At 34.1% G+C, this 19,089-nt stretch overlaps 2 protein-coding genes across 1 annotated transcript; one reads left to right on the forward strand and one right to left on the reverse strand.

The window, feature by feature from the left end:
- Positions 1-19,089, forward strand: part of LOC131938139 (uncharacterized) — a 312,258-nt gene that overhangs the window by 156,088 nt on the left and 137,081 nt on the right.
- On the reverse strand, positions 14,140-16,592 carry LOC131938130 (uncharacterized). Its single transcript, XM_059296033.1, has 3 exons — positions 16,578-16,592; positions 16,316-16,384; positions 14,140-16,134 (listed from the first exon to the last, which is right to left on the reverse strand). The coding sequence occupies exons 1-3, from the start codon at positions 16,590-16,592 to the stop codon at positions 14,140-14,142; spliced, it is 2,079 nt and encodes a 692-aa protein (XP_059152016.1).

Genomic DNA, 19,089 nt, shown 5'->3' on the forward strand with positions numbered 1-19,089 from the left:
GTAATGTATATACTTGTTTTTTTTCGTTCAGTCAACTTTCCCGTGCTTTACCTCCTACAAGAATTGTTTTTCTTATAATTTGTTCAATAATTATCTTGACATTTAAAATCGTCGCTGTAATATTAAACAATAGATAGCGAGGTAAGATAGCAACGTAAAAGCCAAACAAAAACGTGTTTGATATTTGAACTTCAGCTTATATTTGTTTTTGTTTGTCGTGTCTGTGCGTTAACTTCATTCTAAAAATTGAGGTCTAATACCTTACCTAAATTGATCTAACTTAAATACCAAAGTCAAATCAGGTTTTAGCTTGCTTTTTTTAAGGGGCGGTAAATATGACACACATGTTTTTAGATCAACTAGGTCTTATAATTTTGTCTTAAGAGAAGCAATAATATTGTTAAAAAGAAAATTTGAAATTTGATTTAAAGTTCTAAAATTCAAAATAAAATTGTTATTATTAAAAAAACAGTGACCGAAATAGGAACTTTAACATACATTATTAAACAAAGCATATACATTTGTTTGCATTTTATTTCAAGAAATAAATTTATATAGTAAAATTCTACTAATAGGTTTGTTATGTTTTAATATCTACCAGAATGCTCAGAATGACACTATATTCTTAAAATAGAATCGATTGACTCAGCTTAGTCACATATTCAGTTGCAGGCCATTCTTATCTAATAATAGAGTTGACTGTTGGATTCTTTTAGTCTTACATCTTTTTAAAAATTGCAACTCAAGTGATAAGCCTAAGGTAAAATGTGTTTTATTTTCTCTCATTACATATATATATATATATATATATATATATATATATATATATATATATATATATATATATATATATATTATATAATATATATATGTATATATATATACATGTATATATGTTTGCAAAACATTTAGACCAACATTTATTATAAATTTAAAATAGTTATTTTTGTCTAACATTAAACATATAGGCCTATAGTTATAAGAACTATTTGGGAGGAAATAATAACAATAAATCATTTAGATCATCACCTCATAAAGTAAACAAACACCTCAAGTTAAACCAGAGGCGTAGCGACCCGTCATGGCGTCCGGGGACAAACTTTCAATTTCGCAATCCCCCCCCCCCCCCCTCCAGGACAAACTTGCAATTTGCTCCCCCACCCTCAGGGACAAACTTTCAATTCGCCCCTCCCCCCATATATTTTTATCTTTATAACGCAAACCTGCATTGCTTTTTTGAATACATAAAAGCTTTATAAAATTGTTGTTATAACAATTAATCGAAAATTTTACTCGAACATTTAATTTTTACCTAGATCAAAACCCATTTAAATGCTACTAATTTGTGACAAACCTTGTTGTGTTAGGCTGATTAGCCTATTAAAATTTCATGCACATAAATATTTTACTTTATATTCTTAGTAAACACGAAGGACAAGCATGCTTGAGGTCTACACACTATTTCTGGTTGGAAGGGATGGTAATGGAAAAACTTCCACTGGAAATTCAATTCTACATCAAGCTAAATTTTCTCTCCATTCAAAAGAATTAGTTGCCGAATCTAGTTGTGATCACAAACTGAGCATAGTTGACGGATCTGGAATCGGAGACGGTGTAGAAGATTTAGAAGTTGACATAAAAACACTGATTGGAAGGTTGGACGATTTGATGAAAACTCAGTCTGACAATGGATTCACAGTTTTCGTACTTGTTCTAAAGTTGGGAGTTAGGTTCACTGAACAAGAGAAGCAATGCATACAAAATATCAAATCTATTTTTGGTTAAGATGTCTTAAAAAACTGGGGAATAATTGTTTTTACATTTGGGGATAATTTTCTCCTTGATTATGATTATAATCTCTTTGAAAACTGGTGTAAAATTCAGACTGTGGAAATTAAATTGCTTTTTGAGGAATGTCAGCACAGGATTGTTCTGTTTAACAATAAAACAATGGACGAGGGGAGGAGAAAGGATCAAAGTGATCAATTAATGGCACATGTGAGAGAAATCAAACATCTGCCATACAGCTACACAGATTACATTGAGGCTCACGGAGGTCGAAAGAAACTGTTAAAATCTTCTCCGCTCAAAGGGGATACTCGCAACCTTAAAAATAAATCTCTTATTACGCATCAAAGTGCATTTAATAAAAGTTTATTAGACATAGGAAAAAATTGGAAAAAGCTGTCCATTGGCATAATTGCTAGTATTGCCATAATAATTATTGTCGCACTAATAGCTCATTTTACCTAAAGTTAAAGATAAGGAGTTCCAACAATACCTAACGTAACAATTTAAATTTAGGACTTTTATTCTCTATTTAAGAACGTTACATATAATTTATAAAATACTTATTTAATAGCTACTGATAAGAACAAATTTACATCCTCCGCTGTATATTAAGCTATTTTTATATATGTTACTTTTTATAACTTCAGTAGTGTAGAAAAAATGGCCCTCTTTTTTCTTAATTGTATTATTGGACAGGATTTCCTCAAACACGTTTCAACATGTAATGGAAGGAATGCTCCCATGTATTTGTTTTCAGCATGCCTTTCTTTCTGGAGTTTTCTCAACTAGATGAACAGCTATCACCTGCTATCGAACCCCATGGGTATTTCTAGCCTGCCTTTCGAAGCAGTACCCTAACGTGTCCTAATTATGTAGCAATATAGGTGATACAATGATAATTGTGTGTATTGTTTAATCAGGTATGTGTTAATTAACAGTCTATCTGAAGCCGTTCGGTTATGAAATTGTTTTCGGTTTTAATTATACATGTGCTAAATGTGGACGAAAAAAGTGGGTAAACATCCCCATCACTCCCATCATTCATAGTATGTAGCCTAATTCTCTACAAAGAATAAAGTTTATTTACACATATAGAGCCTAGAAATGAGCGCAATATCTATGACTTTGCTGAATTTAATAAACATACCTAATATTGCTGTTTATTTTATTGATTTATATTTCAGCAGGAAAAAAATTTGCTAGTTTAAATACAGCATTGTTGGCATTGTATAGCATCTATATTTTGAAAACAAATAATAATCATTAAAAAAGTTTTAAAAAACCCACGTTTTCTGATTGAACTAAAAAGTAGAAAATAAATACTATACATCACAATAATGCAAGCGATCACTCTACTATAAGCGATCAAAAACGTGGGGCGCCGAAGTAAAAGTTATATTACTATTGATTAGATAATACTATTGACTTTTATTAGGGAGCTTATAGAGAGTCAACAGTATTAGAAACTGTAAGAAAATCACGGCGCCCCACGTTTTTGATCGCTTATAGTAGAGTGATCGCTTGCATTATTGTGATGTATAGTATTTATTTTCTACTTTTTAGTTCAATCAGAAAACGTGGGTTTTTTAAAACTTTTTTAATGATTATTATTTTCTACTTTTTAGTCTTTGTCTGTTTGTTTGCATTAAAATCTTGCTATCGATTTTATCTTTTCACTTTTTTTGGGTAAACGAAGACAACTCGTAAAAAGACAACTCGTAAAAAACACGTTGTGTGAATACGTTACTGACTAGAACACATAGATTTGAACCCGTGTCGAGTGGGATAGCAATCGTGTGCCAACCACTCGACCATATCGTCTCCCCCATACTGGCCACCAGTTGTTACGTTATGGTTGTTTGTACACAAACACCGCGTGACAACTACTCAGTAAGCAAAAAGAGGGGGAGTGCCGAACCTTGTTTTCATCAAATTACAGTTACTGGGTAATGTCCCTTTTTCCCCACGTTTTTTGGTACAATTATATAGCGGTCTAAAATGATCAATAAAATGTTTCCATGGATTAATTTAGTAATAAAAACAATAGAATATTCAATTGTCATCCAAAACAAAGCTTCCCTGAAAATTTCAGCGCGCTAGCTAACTGGGAAGTGCCAGAAATTTCGATCGCAAGATTGGATTGGAAAGACAAACACACAGAGAAAGCAAGTTAAAGAAAACGTGGGAAAATGTTTGCATTTGAGACAAACAAACAAGCTGTTTTTTCTGTGTTGTTTAAACAATGCATTTTGAGTAAAAATCCATAAAGGTGTGGACCCATTTGATCTAAATAAAATTGATTAAAAATATATTTAAGAACAATATTTTAACTTGGCACATTTTATTTTTCACATTGTGAGACGAAACTGTGGATCTATTATATTGCTGATAAAATTATAATACTTGATAGTTCAACAGCAAGTAATTAAAACGAGCCGGCCGGCGGCATAACATACGCCGCTATTTAGTCGTTGTTTTTTCTACTTTTCAGTAATTCATAATTTGTGAATTCGACAGTACCAACGCTGCCACTGAAAATATTTCTTTAAAACACTATAAATAGCTCGTTAAGGACCATAACCCCCCCCCCCTCCCCCCCTCCCCCCTACGTTTAAAATCGTTTCAAACTAAATTATCTGCCCCTAATAGTCGTCACTAAACCCGGCTCTGCTTGTAAACATTTAGAGTGAACACAGCTCACTAAGACCATATAGGGGTGGGGGTGGTAGGGAGCGCGTTTACAGCTTGTTTTCTCGCGGCTCCCAGAAGAGAATTATATATATAGATATATTAAAAATGCACCAACCAACGATTTAAAATCTATTAATTATTTACATTAATCAGTGGTTGAAAAGTTGTCGACGTTTAACTGCAATCGGGGTTTCAGACATTTTTCCACGTTGGATTTGGAGTAGGAGGGGTGGCATTTGAAAGTTTCCGGGGACGGACATTGTTTTTATATAAATATACTAGCCGTACCTTTAAAGTAAACGGCAGTGACTAATGTGCTCATCAAACATCATGTACCCCGACTGACCCTGAGCAGCTTGGAGATTGGGAATTTATACAATTTTAAAAGCAGATTTTTTAAAAAAAGTAGACTTAGAAGGTTTAGAGGGTTACAAAGGCAAATACAGATACGCTACAGTCGTTCACAATTAAATGCTTACGACATATAGTAAAAATAAGATGGCCAGACAAAATATCAAACAAAGACCTGTGGCAAATTTCAAAACAACATCCAATAGATAAGGATATTAAGGCCCGTAAATGGGGATCTATTGGAGACACGCTAAGAAGGGAAAAAGATAATATTGCAATCCCGGGGAAAAAAAGTGGGTTGGCCAAAGAGAAAATGGAAAAGAATGGTTGAGGAAGAGGCGAAGACAGCTGGGCTCACATGGGCACAGATTAAGGGAGCAGCCCAAAAATGAGTCCGCTGGACATGTGTAACTGCAGCCCTTTGCTCCCCAGGGGTCACAACAAAAATGAATGAATGTTGATACATAATTTAATTGTTACACCTACTTGAAAATTGTGTAGAATAAATATTAAAGGAATTTTTTTTTCTTTTATCCACATTTTATTATTGTTTATTTCTATATGTAATCAAAGAACTAGAAATTTAAAAGTAAACATTCCATACGAAGTTATATTACTCTATGTAGGTATAATTACACTGTAAAACTGTAATTTTTTAATTAAGCTTCACACCCATTTAAGAAACGTTTAGCATAAAAGACTTTTTCTTTCATCTAAATGTTTTCATCGTTTATTTCTTCGCGTAGTCAAAGAACGGGGTGGGGGGGGGAGATTAAAAGTTTAAAAGTTTAAATTCCTGATACATCCATTTAATAATTGAAATTAAGTAGAAAAATAAGTAGAATATGCCATTTACGGCACCAGAGCTATCTCCTTACTAAATATCAGCGTTTTGACGCATCTACAAGAGGTCAATCTATTTCAAGCATTATAAAAACTACTAGGCATGCTGCCCAGCTTCGCTTAGGCTTTCGAAAACATTGAGAATTTGAATGCTTAATTAATTAGCCAGAGGGTCGGTCTACGACCTCAGGAGTTATGAAGAGGTTCCTCCGTGGACATTTTTTTCGATTTATAGCTCATATAAGGCGCCGGTCAGTCGAGGTCAGTGTTGACCCCCTCATCGTAGACTTTTCGGCCAACCGGCCCTCGTGTTCTGTCGTCCCAAGGCAAGATCGTGCCAAATTTGAAGCGCCTGCGGCGCCGGGAAGTACCCTATCGGACACCCGACAACTTTGCTTTATATATTATAGAGATTAGCAAATTGCATAGATAAACCAAGATTTCAATAAAGTAATTAAGGCCTGAAATACTTTAGTATATAAATGTATTGTTTGAATAGATTCTAGATCTAGGTAGGGTCTACATCTGTGTAAGTCTAGTTTCTCCGTAGATCTAGATCATCTAGATCTAGAATCCTAATAGAATTTTTTTTTTAAGTTTAGCCCGAGCAAAATAAAAAAAAAAAAAAATTACCAAGTAGACTATCATCTCCGCTATATAAGCACCTTATAAAACACGGAGAATAAAAGACGTATTTTAAAATCTTAACTTACGCGAATATGCCTATTTTTTCAAATTAATTTTTTTATCCCAAATTAGCCAGTTCCAAACAAAGACTTTGTATAAAATAATTATGTCTTGAAATAGTTTAGTCCTAATATAGACATTTATTTTTGGAATAGATTCTGGAGAAGTTAGAGTCTAAATCTAGATCTTAGCGTCTACGTCTCGATCTAGATCTAGTTATTGCGTAGATTTGTAGATTTAGATCTAGTCTAGATCTAGAATGTCTAGATCTAGAATCCAAATAAATAAAATAAATTTTATGAGTTTAGGCCGGAAAAATTGTATTGTATACATTTCATAGTGTACGTAGATCTAAATCAAATTTGAATGAAATAGTTCATTTCTTTTTATTGTAAACACGGCAGATGACGTCATTAGTTAATGTATAAGCAATAGTGACGTCACAGTTTTATGCGTTCTTTTTCACATCCATTAATGCTTTTCCGGTTGCATAAATAATACTGTTTCTCTACATTCGAATACGCCTTAAATTTTTATTTTTCTTCTTTAAATAAAATTGTGGTTATACATTTAAAACATCTAACATATTATTTTCAACAAAAGTCCGTAAAAAGTTCTCGATATATCGCTGCCGATTCTGACGTGATGTCCGGCGAAAATTTTTTGCGGACAGAGAAAGAGAGAGAGAGAGAGAGAGATGTGCGAACGTGGGGATTTATAGATTAGGATATAGTTTATATAAGGCCGTGGTCACGTTCGGTCAGTTTATAATAACTTTAAACTCGATTATTTAAATAACTCTAATTTTCCCGTTAAAAAAAGAGTGAACAGTAAACTATGTTAAGCCGGCATTACTGTATTTAACTTTAATCAAATACACAAGTTTATTTCCACTCCACCACCCCACCCCCCCCACCCTCACAGAGAAAGTCAACTGACTCCTCGAACAAAATGGAATTTTTAAGTAAATAGATACTTTTAACAGTGACCGCAAACCCGAAAATATCAAGTGCCCCCACCCCTCGAGGAAAATTTCTGGAAGAAACACTGCTCAGAACCATTGCGGAAAACAGATTTCATGTTGCCATTAGAGATGTTGCTCTACTATCCTAGCTTACTAAAATTCCTAGAAATATGAAGCGATCCACATCTTAAATAGTTATTTCGTGTATATCTTATTTCTTGCTAACTCTCATCTTCTCTATTTGTATCTAGTTGATCTTAAAGCTATTCTTAAGTGCTTCAGAAAGTTTGTTAAGCCTGGACTGCACATGTTCTGGTCGATGTGGGATGATGTTTTGATTAGTTAGGGTCCATTGGATTCCATATTTCTTTAAGTCTCCAAATGCACTACCAAAATCTAGTAATTGACTACTAAAATATAATTGGTGGAAGTGTAAAACCTTTTCTTACTCCGGTCGCCATAAAAAGAGTTCTGGTTAATTTGTTGTAGAGGATCATCTGGCTGTTAGAATCTGTTGTGTGATAGATAGTCCCATTGTGATTCATCAAATTCCAAAAAATATCTCTGTTCTCTTTATTTAACGTCTTCTCAAAATCGTCAAAGTTCGTGTAGAGAGACGTAGAGAGACGTGTGCCATTCAATTTATTGTTCAATAGATTTGTGGTCAGTACTTGGCACATTCTGGTCTACGTTTCATGTTCAAGGCCTAATTCAGCATCTCAATCGTAATCCTTTTGAAAACCTTGATAGGCACATATCAAAGCATGGTTTCTATTTCATATATATTCAGGGTTCGTGCGGCCTCCTGAAATTCCAGGAGGTCCTGGAAAACTCCTGGAATCTTAAAAAAATTAAAAACCTCCTGGAATTCTCCTGGAATTTTAAAAATTCTCCTGAAATCTCATGCAAGTTTATTAACCCGCGGCGCAAAACCCGACCGAAATTATTTGATTTTATTCCGCCAATAATTGAATAGTAGTTTTTAAATGGGACGAAAATAAAAATAAACGCATCGGCCGTCGTCCGACTAAATCGCACTGCCGTGATCTACACATCGTGTGGCACAGCCGAGTGTGTGGTCACGTGACGCTAGGCGATTAACCCTACTGGATGATACTATAAACAATTTCTAAAGATAGATAGGCCTACATGTGTTCCCGTGTTTGACTTGTCGGCTATTGGATTTTTAAAGTAGACAGGCATGTTTCATAACTTTGTCTTAAACTATTGAAACGGCAAAAAAAAGTTGTAGTAGTATTTACGGCTCAGGACTAATCGTCAAAATTAATCTTCTTTAGAAATTAACCCGGATAGCTGCGACCCGATCAAACAGTGCTGATTCGCGTAACGTTTCATTATTTTATTTTATACATTAATTTTTCGTAAAAATGGCTATAGAAAATAAATTTTTCCAGTGGCTCATTTTTTCGGTTGACTAAAAATTGTTAATACGCTTAATACTAGCTTGCCAAATCGATTAACATGGGCTGGGGTGGGTGGAGGAAGACACTGACCATCCTACACGGTATGTAACACCCAACGTAACATCCATAGCCTCAAACCGCCCCCACTACGCCGTGACACGACAAGCCGACGATCGTCGCCTTTGATGTTGTATAACACCCGTACGGTACCGAAGCAGGTCGTGGTGGTATCATAACCCACCTCCCTTCCCCCTTCACTTTGTGGAGTTGATGTTACTAATCCTTGGGCATAGATCAAGAAATCTTGCCAGACTTTTGTTCTGAAATTACATAATATTCGTCTGACACGTTCATAGGGTTGGCCGACTAGCCTAGCATCATTGGATTTGGCATCCAAAAATCCAGAAAATATCACGAAATGATATTAATTGGTGAAGTCTGCTTGCATTTATACCTCTTTTATAGTGAAAAACTTTAAAATTTGGTCCATACCCTCCCAGTATGTATCCTCTTTCAGGTTCTATCCCGGTTGTCTGAAAAAACTGCTATTTTTAATGACAAAAAAAAACATAACTTTTTTGTTTATGGTCAGATTTTGAACATTCAAATTAGTCTGTAGTCAGATTGATAGCCTCTATCCTAATATGTAACTAATATATTGTTTTACTTTTACTGAAATTAAATTTTTGCATTGGCTTAGCTAATTAAATGTATTATTAAGTACGCTTTTTTAAAAATGTACAAATTGGGTTTCTTTTTTTTTTAAATCTCCTTGAATTTTTTTAAACTCCTGGAAAAGTCCTGGAAAACTCCTGGAATTTTACTTGAACAATATAATATTGCGTAAGGTCACTTTTCTTTAGTAGCCTTACAAAGCTAATTTAACTTAACTTTCATCGTTAAAATCTTTAAAATCATCTGCATAATTAGTACTACTTAAATATATTAAAGTGGTACCCGTAATTACAAACTAAACATTTTATTCCTAATTTAGAACCTTGATGGTATACATAATAGACGTATATTATTCGACTGACTTTCTTTCGTTTCGAAGATTAATATACTTGAAACTAAAGTAGGGGTTTCGAAGAAAATACTCTAACCTATTGACAATCAATCGGTATTGTTTATCAAATCAGACTTAACGCTGTTCTGCAAACAAGGAGTTGTTATCTATGTTCAAGCAAACGGGATTTAATTATTTGCTTTCAGTTGATCCACAAATAGGTGCTCTTGTGACATTTACTTGTAGATATGGCTTAATTTTATTTGCTAAGAATGTTTACTTGTCACACATACAAACCATGTTTGCACTAAATCTTTTATCTGTTCAGATCACCATATTATATATATATATATATATATATATATATATATATATATATATATATATATATATATATATATATATATATGTGTGTGTGTGTGTGTGCTTATGTGCGTGCATGCGCGCCTGCATGCTTGTGTGTGTGTGCGTGCGCGCGTGTGTGCTTGTTTGTGTGTATGTGTGTACGAGTATGTGTATGTGTGTGTAGGCCTATGTGTGTGTGTGTGTAAAAGTCTTTAAAAACGTGTTATTTACTTTTCTTTTTCAGGTCATGGATTGCCTTTTAAATTTTCACCTCTACTTGCGGGCTATGTCATTCGCGTAACGTTTCATTATTTTATTTTATACATTAATTTTTCGTGAAAATGGCTATAGAAAATAAATTTTTCCAGTGGCTCATTTTTTCGGTTGACTAAAAATTGTTTATACGCTTAATACTAGCTTGCCAAATCGACCAACATGGGCTGGGGTGGGTGGAGGAAGACACTGACCATCCTACACGGTATGTAACACCCAACGTAACATCCATAGCCTCAAACCGCCCCCACTACGCCGTGACGCGACAAGCCGACGACCGTCGCCTTTGATGTTGTATAACACCCGTACGGTACCCGCCCAGGTCGTGGTGGTTTCATAACCCACCTCCCTTCCCCCTTCACTTTGTGGAGTTGATGTTACTAATCCTGGGGCATAGATCAAGAAATCTTGCCAGACTTTTGTTCTGAAATTACATAATATTCGTCTGACACGTTCATAGGGCTGGCCGACTAGCCTAGCATCATTGGATTTGGCATCCAAAAATCTAGAAAATATCACGAAATGATATTAATTGGTGAAGTCTGCTTGCATTTATACCTCTTTTATAGTAAAAAACTTTAAAATTTGGTCCATACCCTCCCAGTATGTATCCTCTTTCAGGGTCTATCCCGGTTGTCTGAAAAAACTGCTATTTTTTTAATGACAAAAAAAACATAAATTTTTTTGTTTATGGTCAGATTTTGAACATTCAAACTAGTCTGTAGTCAGATTGATAGCCTCTATCCTAATATGTAACTAATATATTGTTTTACTTTTACTGAAATTAAATTTTTGCATTGGCTTAGCTAATTAAATGTATTATTAAGTACGCTTTTTTAAAAATGTACAAATTGGGTTTCTTTTTTTTTTAAATCTCCTTGAATTTTTTTTAAACTCCTGGAAAAGTCCTGGAAAACTCCTGGAATTTTACTTGAACAATATAATATTGCGTAAGGTCACTTTTCTTTAGTAGCTTTACAAAGCTAATTTAACTTAACTTTCATTGTTAAAATCTTTAAAATCATCTGCATAATTAGTACTACTTAAATATATTAAAGTGGTACCAGTAATTACAAACTAAACATTTTATTCCTAATTTAGAACCTTGATGGTATACATAATAGACGTATATTATTCGACTGATTATCTTTCGTTTCGAAGATTAATATACTTGAAACTAAAGTAGGGGTTTCGAAGAAAATACTCTAACCTATTGACAATCAATCGGTATTGTTTATCAAATCAGACTTAACGCTGTTCTGCAAACAAGGAGTTGTTATCTATGTTCAAGCAAACGGGATTTAATTATTTGCTTTCAGTTGATCCACAAATAGGTGCTCTTGTGACATTTACTTGTAGATATGGCTTAATTTTATTTGCTAAGAATGTTTACTTGTCACACATACAAACCATGTTTGCACTAAATCTTTTATCTGTTCAGATCACCATATTATATATATATATATATATATATATATATATATATATATATATATATATATATATATATATATATATATATATGTGTGTGTGTGTGTGTGTGTGTGTGTGTGCTTATGTGCGTGCATGCGCGCCTGCATGCTTGTGTGTGTGTGCGTGCGCGCGTGTGTGCGTGTTTGTGTGTATGTGTGTACGAGTATGTGTATGTGTGTGTAGGCCTATGTGTGTGTGTGTGTGTGTGTAAAAGTCTTTAAAAACGTGTTATTTACTTTTCTTTTTCAGGTCATGGATTGCCTTTTAAATTTTCACCTCTACTTGCGGGCTATGTTATTGTATGACGCAAATCGTAGAAATTTCATTACCCTTGTTCATGTTTTAATTGCTTTTATACAATTCAAATTGCATTCGAGTTAAACAATTTATCTTTATTTTAATCACCGATAACAACAATTGACACCAAGCTTTAGAAAAACAGAAAAACAAGCAGTAATAAATTTCAATGTTAGTTCTTATCTTTTAACTTTCATAACAAAGCGGACGTTTTGTAAATAGTTTTACAGATTAAGCAAACAAAGTCTATAAATCATTATTTGAAGTGGCTGAAATTGAATATTGGTTTCGTGTTTTGGAATTGTTTACCGCACCTTTTGTAACCATACGTATTGTTATGTACTTATGAAGGCCTATTTCTTTTTAGAGATTATGGAACTTTAATCTCCAGTATTTTACAAAGCATCAAAAGATTTATTAAACTTAATCTTTGTAATAGCATTAGATTTGAAAAAGTAAAAATAAAAAAAATAAAAACTTACTCCTTTAGCCTGAAATGTATGATAAATGATAATGTATAAAACAAATAAAATAAAGGTATTCATACAACAGCAACGTTCAACGCACGTGAAACATTTTTCAAAAATATGAATAGGTCTTTAGGTTCGTAACGTAAAATTGTTGTTTTTATTGCATCATCAACACAAACATAACGTTTACGTTTCTTTGTTGGCAGGTACATCGTTATGATCACACCTCTCCAAACTATGTGATCATGTATTAACCCATATTCTGCTAGCATCCCACTTATAGGACGCTTGTAAAAATAAATTGCTAAAATTCATTAAAAACTAGTAAAAACACAAATTATGTTTCATTGTATTTGAAAATGGTTAGACTATTGAATTTGTGTGTGTTTTGTGAAAAAAATTAATTTAGAAAAATGTTATAGCGCCGGCTTTGCAGGACTTGTCAAAATGGCGGAAGAAAGAAAACATGCGCACAGGAAAATACATATCTTCTAAAATATTAACATTTTAAGTGCAAAATACATTTGAAACTTGTAGCAGTACCATATTTCTATCTGATAAAAATTTAAGAGTAACAATTTTTAGTAACTACTTCGTTATATCAAGTGTACAATAAGCGTCCCATAAGTGGGACGCTAGCAACGAAAGGCCCCATGTAGATTGTTACACAAACGTCACATTTATTTGACACTACAATTTAAGTAGAGAAAGACATTGTTTTGAAGTTAGAACACCATCTAGCAAACAAAACTTGATCTGGTTTGATGATAGCTGTTCTGAGAATACCGCTCCATTGATAGGATGTGTAATACTTAATAGTCATAAATTCATTATCTGTTGTATACATATTTTCTGCTTACTTAGAAAAAATCTGTGTAAAACTTACAACATAAATCAAAGCGTATTTTATTAAACAAATGGTTCTTCCACATATAACAAGAAGTTTTTTCTGTTTTCTATAAGAGGAAACGCACAGTGCCTATTCCCGCTCTTCTTTTCACGCTTTCTCAACTTTGCATTTTTACTCAAAATTCAACATTCAAATCGCTAAGGCTTTGCAACCCTTTGTCATACAAGTATAAAATATTCGACGTGCATTCAGCATTATACCATCTACAAAACTACGTTTGTACATTAAGTTTACTACAATACTTTAGGAAATATTGATATTTATGTAACACCACCCCCTAATTTTTGCACATAAATTTACGTAAAAATTTGTATTAAAAATTGAGTACAAGCTATCGCAATGAGTAAACGTAGAAATGTATAGTTTGGTGTGAGAAATCTAAATCTTTCATCCGCTTTTTAAAATCTCTTATGGGAACAAAGCCTTAGCGATTTGAAAAGGTGTTAGTTTTCACACCTTTTCGCGGTTTCCATGGCAACCAGTACTGCTATTGACGGCTATATATTATTTTTGTCTATAGTTTAACAACTATAATTATATGAACTTATTAAACAACCAGAAATGTGTTAAATGAAAAAAAAAATTATCCGTGGTGCCTATCCTTAAAATTGTGTTTATTGAACTGAGCATGTCTTGTTTCTTGTATTTTGTAACTCTAAAATTTTCGATTCTAGTGTTTGCATTTCTTTGTTATGCTGGGTACATGCTTCTTTATATTTTTGCTGCTCAATTTCAATACAAAGTTTTAAACGGGAAACGTCTTCAGCCGGTGCTGGTGTTTTTAAATTTTTTACTTTACTTTTATCAGCTAATTTTGACATTGATTCTTCTAGCTGTTGATTTTGCTGTTTCATTTTAGAAATATTTGTTTCGTAGTTTTGTGTAATATCAGCGTGATGTTTTCGTTCCTTTTGAAGCTGTTGCAGAGTTTCTGTTAATTGTTGACCTAGTTTTTCCATAGCTTTTTTAGATTTAGCTTCCGAAACCTTTGTTACATATTTTTCATACGCCGTTTTTAGCTTTGCATACTCCAACTCAGAGTTTGCTATGATAGATTTGTATTTGATCAATTCCTTTTCATGCGTTTCTTTCATTTTTTCGAGATCTCTTGAAAGCACATCTCCTTCCAGTTGCAACATATCAATATGTTCTCTCATGTCTTTTAGCTGTGATTCTAGATTGCATTTTTCTATATGCATTTTATCTAGTGTTTTTTTTGAGCTATCTTTTTCCATAGTATATTGTTGTTCTGCTTGAGTTTGCCTTTCTAATAAAATGCTCATTTCATTTTTTTGCCGTGTAGCAAAATTTTCAAGTTTTTGATTGTTTTCATCAATAATTTTGCGCAGTTTTTCGATCTGTTCATTTCGTTTTGTTACTTCTATTTGATTATTTTCAATAATTAACTTGCATTCTTCTTCAAGTTTCGACTTTTCATTTAAAAGCATATCGTGCTCTTTCCGAAACTGTTCACGGTGCTTTTGTTCGCGCATTTCAATCTCTTTTCTCATTTTAGTTTCATTTTCTCTTAATAATTGTTCTTCTTTAATTTTTGCTGCGTTGTAGCGCTCTGTGGCATTCCTTTGAGAAATTAGTAGTCGTTGGTAATTTTGCTCAATTCTTATTTTTTCTTGTTCGATTTTATTTATTTTATTTTTTCCTTCTTCATAAATAACCCTTTTCTCAAAGAAATGAATGCTTGAATCAAAATCTGCTTTTATGTGATTAACATGCGCAATCATTTGTTCTAAGGCGTTGGTGCCTTTGTCTTCGATTTGTAATCTTTCGATAATATAAACGAGTCGTTCTTTTAACGCCACAATAGTTTTGATATTAACTACGGTATTCTCCAATAGTGCATTTTTATCCGCCATTATAAGACTTATTTCTCTCATTATTTCTTCTTGTATTACAAATTCCTTTGCTTTAATAACAATGTAATTTCGAGAATTTTCCGATTGTTCGAAATTGTATATGCTATACCGATGCCCCACAAACTGGAGATGGTGGACATGTTCTAAAAGCTTTTCAAGCTGTTCCTCTTTCTTAGCTTTGTTCGATGTAACGTTGTTAAATAACACTACGCGATTATCACATTCGGCCAAAAGAGTTTTAAAAATCCCTTCCTGAAGTTTGCACCATTCTTCAAACGAGATATTTTCTGCAGTCTGATAATCCTTGAAACTGTCACCATGCGTTACTAGCAAAATGCAATAATGGTGAACAAAATCGTGTCCGAATATATGTTTTAGTAATCGTATGCATTCTTTATCTTCAGCTGTAAAACGAACTCCAAACCTAACGACTAGAATAAATGCGTGGAATCCTCTGGAGTGTGATGTGATTGCTTTCTTCATGCTTTCAATAGCGGTGATGGTGGCCTGTTCCAAGTCGTCAATGCTAGACGTGTCCCCAATTCCAGGACTGTCAACTACCTTAATAGTCGTGTCCTTAAACCTTGTTGTCTCCCATTGGACATCTTTAGTCACTGAGCTGCAACTGGCATTAGTTTTAAATTTATTTATTCTCAAAATGGCGTTACATGTGGCACTTTTTCCATTGCCGGTTTTGCCAATAATAAGAAGATCTATTTCATTTGTCGGTTCCTGCTAAAAAGAAAAAAAAATGTTGTATAATAATTTTTTCCAACAACGAAATCACGTTTAAAAAGTTAAAAAAAAATTAATTATCATATTTATATTTACTCTAATACTTCTGATTTTACAAAATATATTGTTATTTACGAATCTGTACACATACGTCTATACTATTTTTATTTTAATAGCCTACCTTTGGCTTTGAAAAAAACTGTCTAAATTTGTTGTTTTTTGACTGTTTTGAAGAAGCAATGTCCAGCATCTGATAAGTCAGTTAAAGAAATAATATTTATTTACACATACACACACACACACATATATATATATATATATATATATATATATATATATATATATATATATATATATATATATATATATATATATATATATATATATATACATACATATACATATATATAGGAACATATGTCTCAGTGTAGGAGGATTGTTACGCATTCTTTCACCATTAATCCGATTGTCACGAGAGTTTGGGTATGTGCTGAGCACTCTACCGAAATTAAATATTAAATTTTGGCAAATCGACAGTATTGATTGTTTTAGAGCCCATTGCTCCCTATAAGCGTCTCGTAAAGTGGGTCAGGACTGCTATTTAATTTAAGGTCAAACCACAACATTTAGCGCATTACTGTCTTTTGACCACAAAAGCCTACATTAATTTAAAAGAGCGTTCTACAATCTATATATTAGAAGGTTACCACAATTGACGATTAATCCAGGATTAACTTGTGTGTTAGTCAAACAATTGGTTCAATCGAGAGCTTCGCGACGCTCATATGTATGTGTTACATTATTTAAACAAAGTCGTCTGGGTTAACCTTGGTACTTTATTATAATTATACGAGCTAACCCGAGCCGTGAGCAAACGCCGCTATTTAGTTGTTTTATTTTTTACTTTTCAGTAATTCATAATTTTGTGAATCCGACACTACCCTTTCACCCCCCTGCTCCCTCTCTCCCCTTCGCCTTCCACACCACCCCCCCCCCCCTCCTTTCCCCGTGAAAGCAGCCGTCTCTGACGACAGTTTACAGACGACAATAAACAGATCAAGCAGAACATCTTACCTCTCATTAGTTTGAAATTGTTTAAAAGCTAAATTATCTTCCCCTAGTTGCCGTCACATTGTAAACATTGCGGGTGAACCACGGCTCACCAGACTGGTGGGGTGGGGGTGGTAGTGATATGAGAGCGGGGTAGGAAGGGCTAAGCCCTTACGTGGTGGTGTCTCGGATGGTCCCCATGTAGAGAATCCTAAAATATAAAAGCCCATGTGCGCACTTCTCTTTCTCTGTCTGCAAAATATTTTCGCAGGATATCACATCAGAATCTTCAGCGATATATGGAGAATTTGATACGGAAGTTTGTTGAAAATAATATGGTAGATGTTTTAAATGTATAAACAAAATTTTATTTTCAAGAAGAAAAATAAAAATCAAAGGCACATTCGAATGTAGAAAAGCAGTTTTAATTATAAAACCGGAAAAGTGTTTATAGCTGGGACAAGAACGCCGAAATCGATGACGTCACATGTCATATGTTTGAAGTACGGAAAGTACACAAAACCAATGGCGTCATCTTCCAATTTTAGAATATGAAGTAATGAACTATTTAATTAAAATTTGATTTAGATCTATAGATTTACTTATCTAGACGTAATTTATGAAATTTATACAATATTCTCGGCCCAAACAAATACAAAATACTCTAAAAAATAACATAAAAACCATTGAAAAGCGGCGTAAGATATGCCGCTATTTAGTTGTTTTATTTTCTACTTTTCAGTAATTCATACTTTGTGAATTCGACAGTACCAATGCTGCCATTGAAAATATTTGCTTTAATCCACTATCACTAGGACGATAAGGACGATAACCCCCCCCCCCCCACCCTCCTTTCACCCAACCCCTACCCTACACCCTACACACACCCGCTCCCCCCCCCCCTCGAGAAAGCAGCCTCCTCTTAATTACCTCCCGTAAGTTTAAAATAGTTTCAAACTAAATTATCTGCCCCTAATAGCCGTCACTAAACCCGGCTCTATGATTTTAAACATCTAGCGTGAACCACAGCTCACCAGACCATTTGGGGGTGGGGGTGGTAGGGATATGCCTAGAGAGGATGAGAGGGGCTACTAGGCGCACTTACAGCTTGGTGTTTTCTATTGTGCTCAATGAAGACAATTATATATATATATATATATAGATAAAGCTTAGACGATGCTGTCTGTAATTAACAGCCGCACAGAAACCCCCTGGACAAAAACCCCCTGGACATAAACCCCCCGACATAAACCCCCTGGACAAAAACCCCCCGCGACATAAACCCCCTGGACAAAAACCCCCCGCGACATAAACCCCCTGGACAAATACCCCCCGCGATATAAACCCCCCGGATAATAACCCCCGGACTGAGGTTTATATAAAGAAAAAATAACGATGATGTGAACCAAGAAATTTAAAAAAAATTACATTAAATTAATTTTTTTACGACTAAGAAAATAGTTTCTACCTAAAAAAATGCTTTTCGAAATCAAGGAGTGACCTTAGTTGTATTTGATCAAAGATCGGGCACCGACAACACCTTAGATATGGGTCATCCACATGTGGGAGCCGTGCGGATCAAAGCAACACATTCTTAACAATTCAAAAGATGTGAGGGATTCACCGGCGGAAGCTTGGTTCATATCCACCTTGGCATACAGAACCATGGTATAAATATAAAATCAAATTTATTTCTCGACAAATCGTATATTTTCTGGAATGGAGTTTGTTCAATCCAATAAAGGAAATGTAAAGGTGATTTTTGAAGGCTATGTTTATGTCAAGCAAAAAGATCTGGCGAACGGCGTTGTGTCATTTGAGTGTTCCAAAAGACGCAACAAGGCAGAATGCAAAGCAAAAATAAAGATTCATGGTGAACAGCTTGTTGGACGATGTAATGAACAT

Source organism: Physella acuta, unplaced genomic scaffold, assembly GCF_028476545.2.
Source record: "Physella acuta isolate Inbredline_101_S28 unplaced genomic scaffold, ASM2847654v3 ptg000235l, whole genome shotgun sequence".
Taxonomy (NCBI): domain Eukaryota; kingdom Metazoa; phylum Mollusca; class Gastropoda; family Physidae; genus Physella; species Physella acuta.

Coding starts and splice junctions, on each gene's coding strand:
- LOC131938130 (XM_059296033.1), bottom strand. Junction 16,135..16,315: donor AGTTTTTTTCAAAGCCAAAG/GTAGGCTATTAA, acceptor TTTTCTTTTTAG/CAGGAACCGACAAATGAAAT.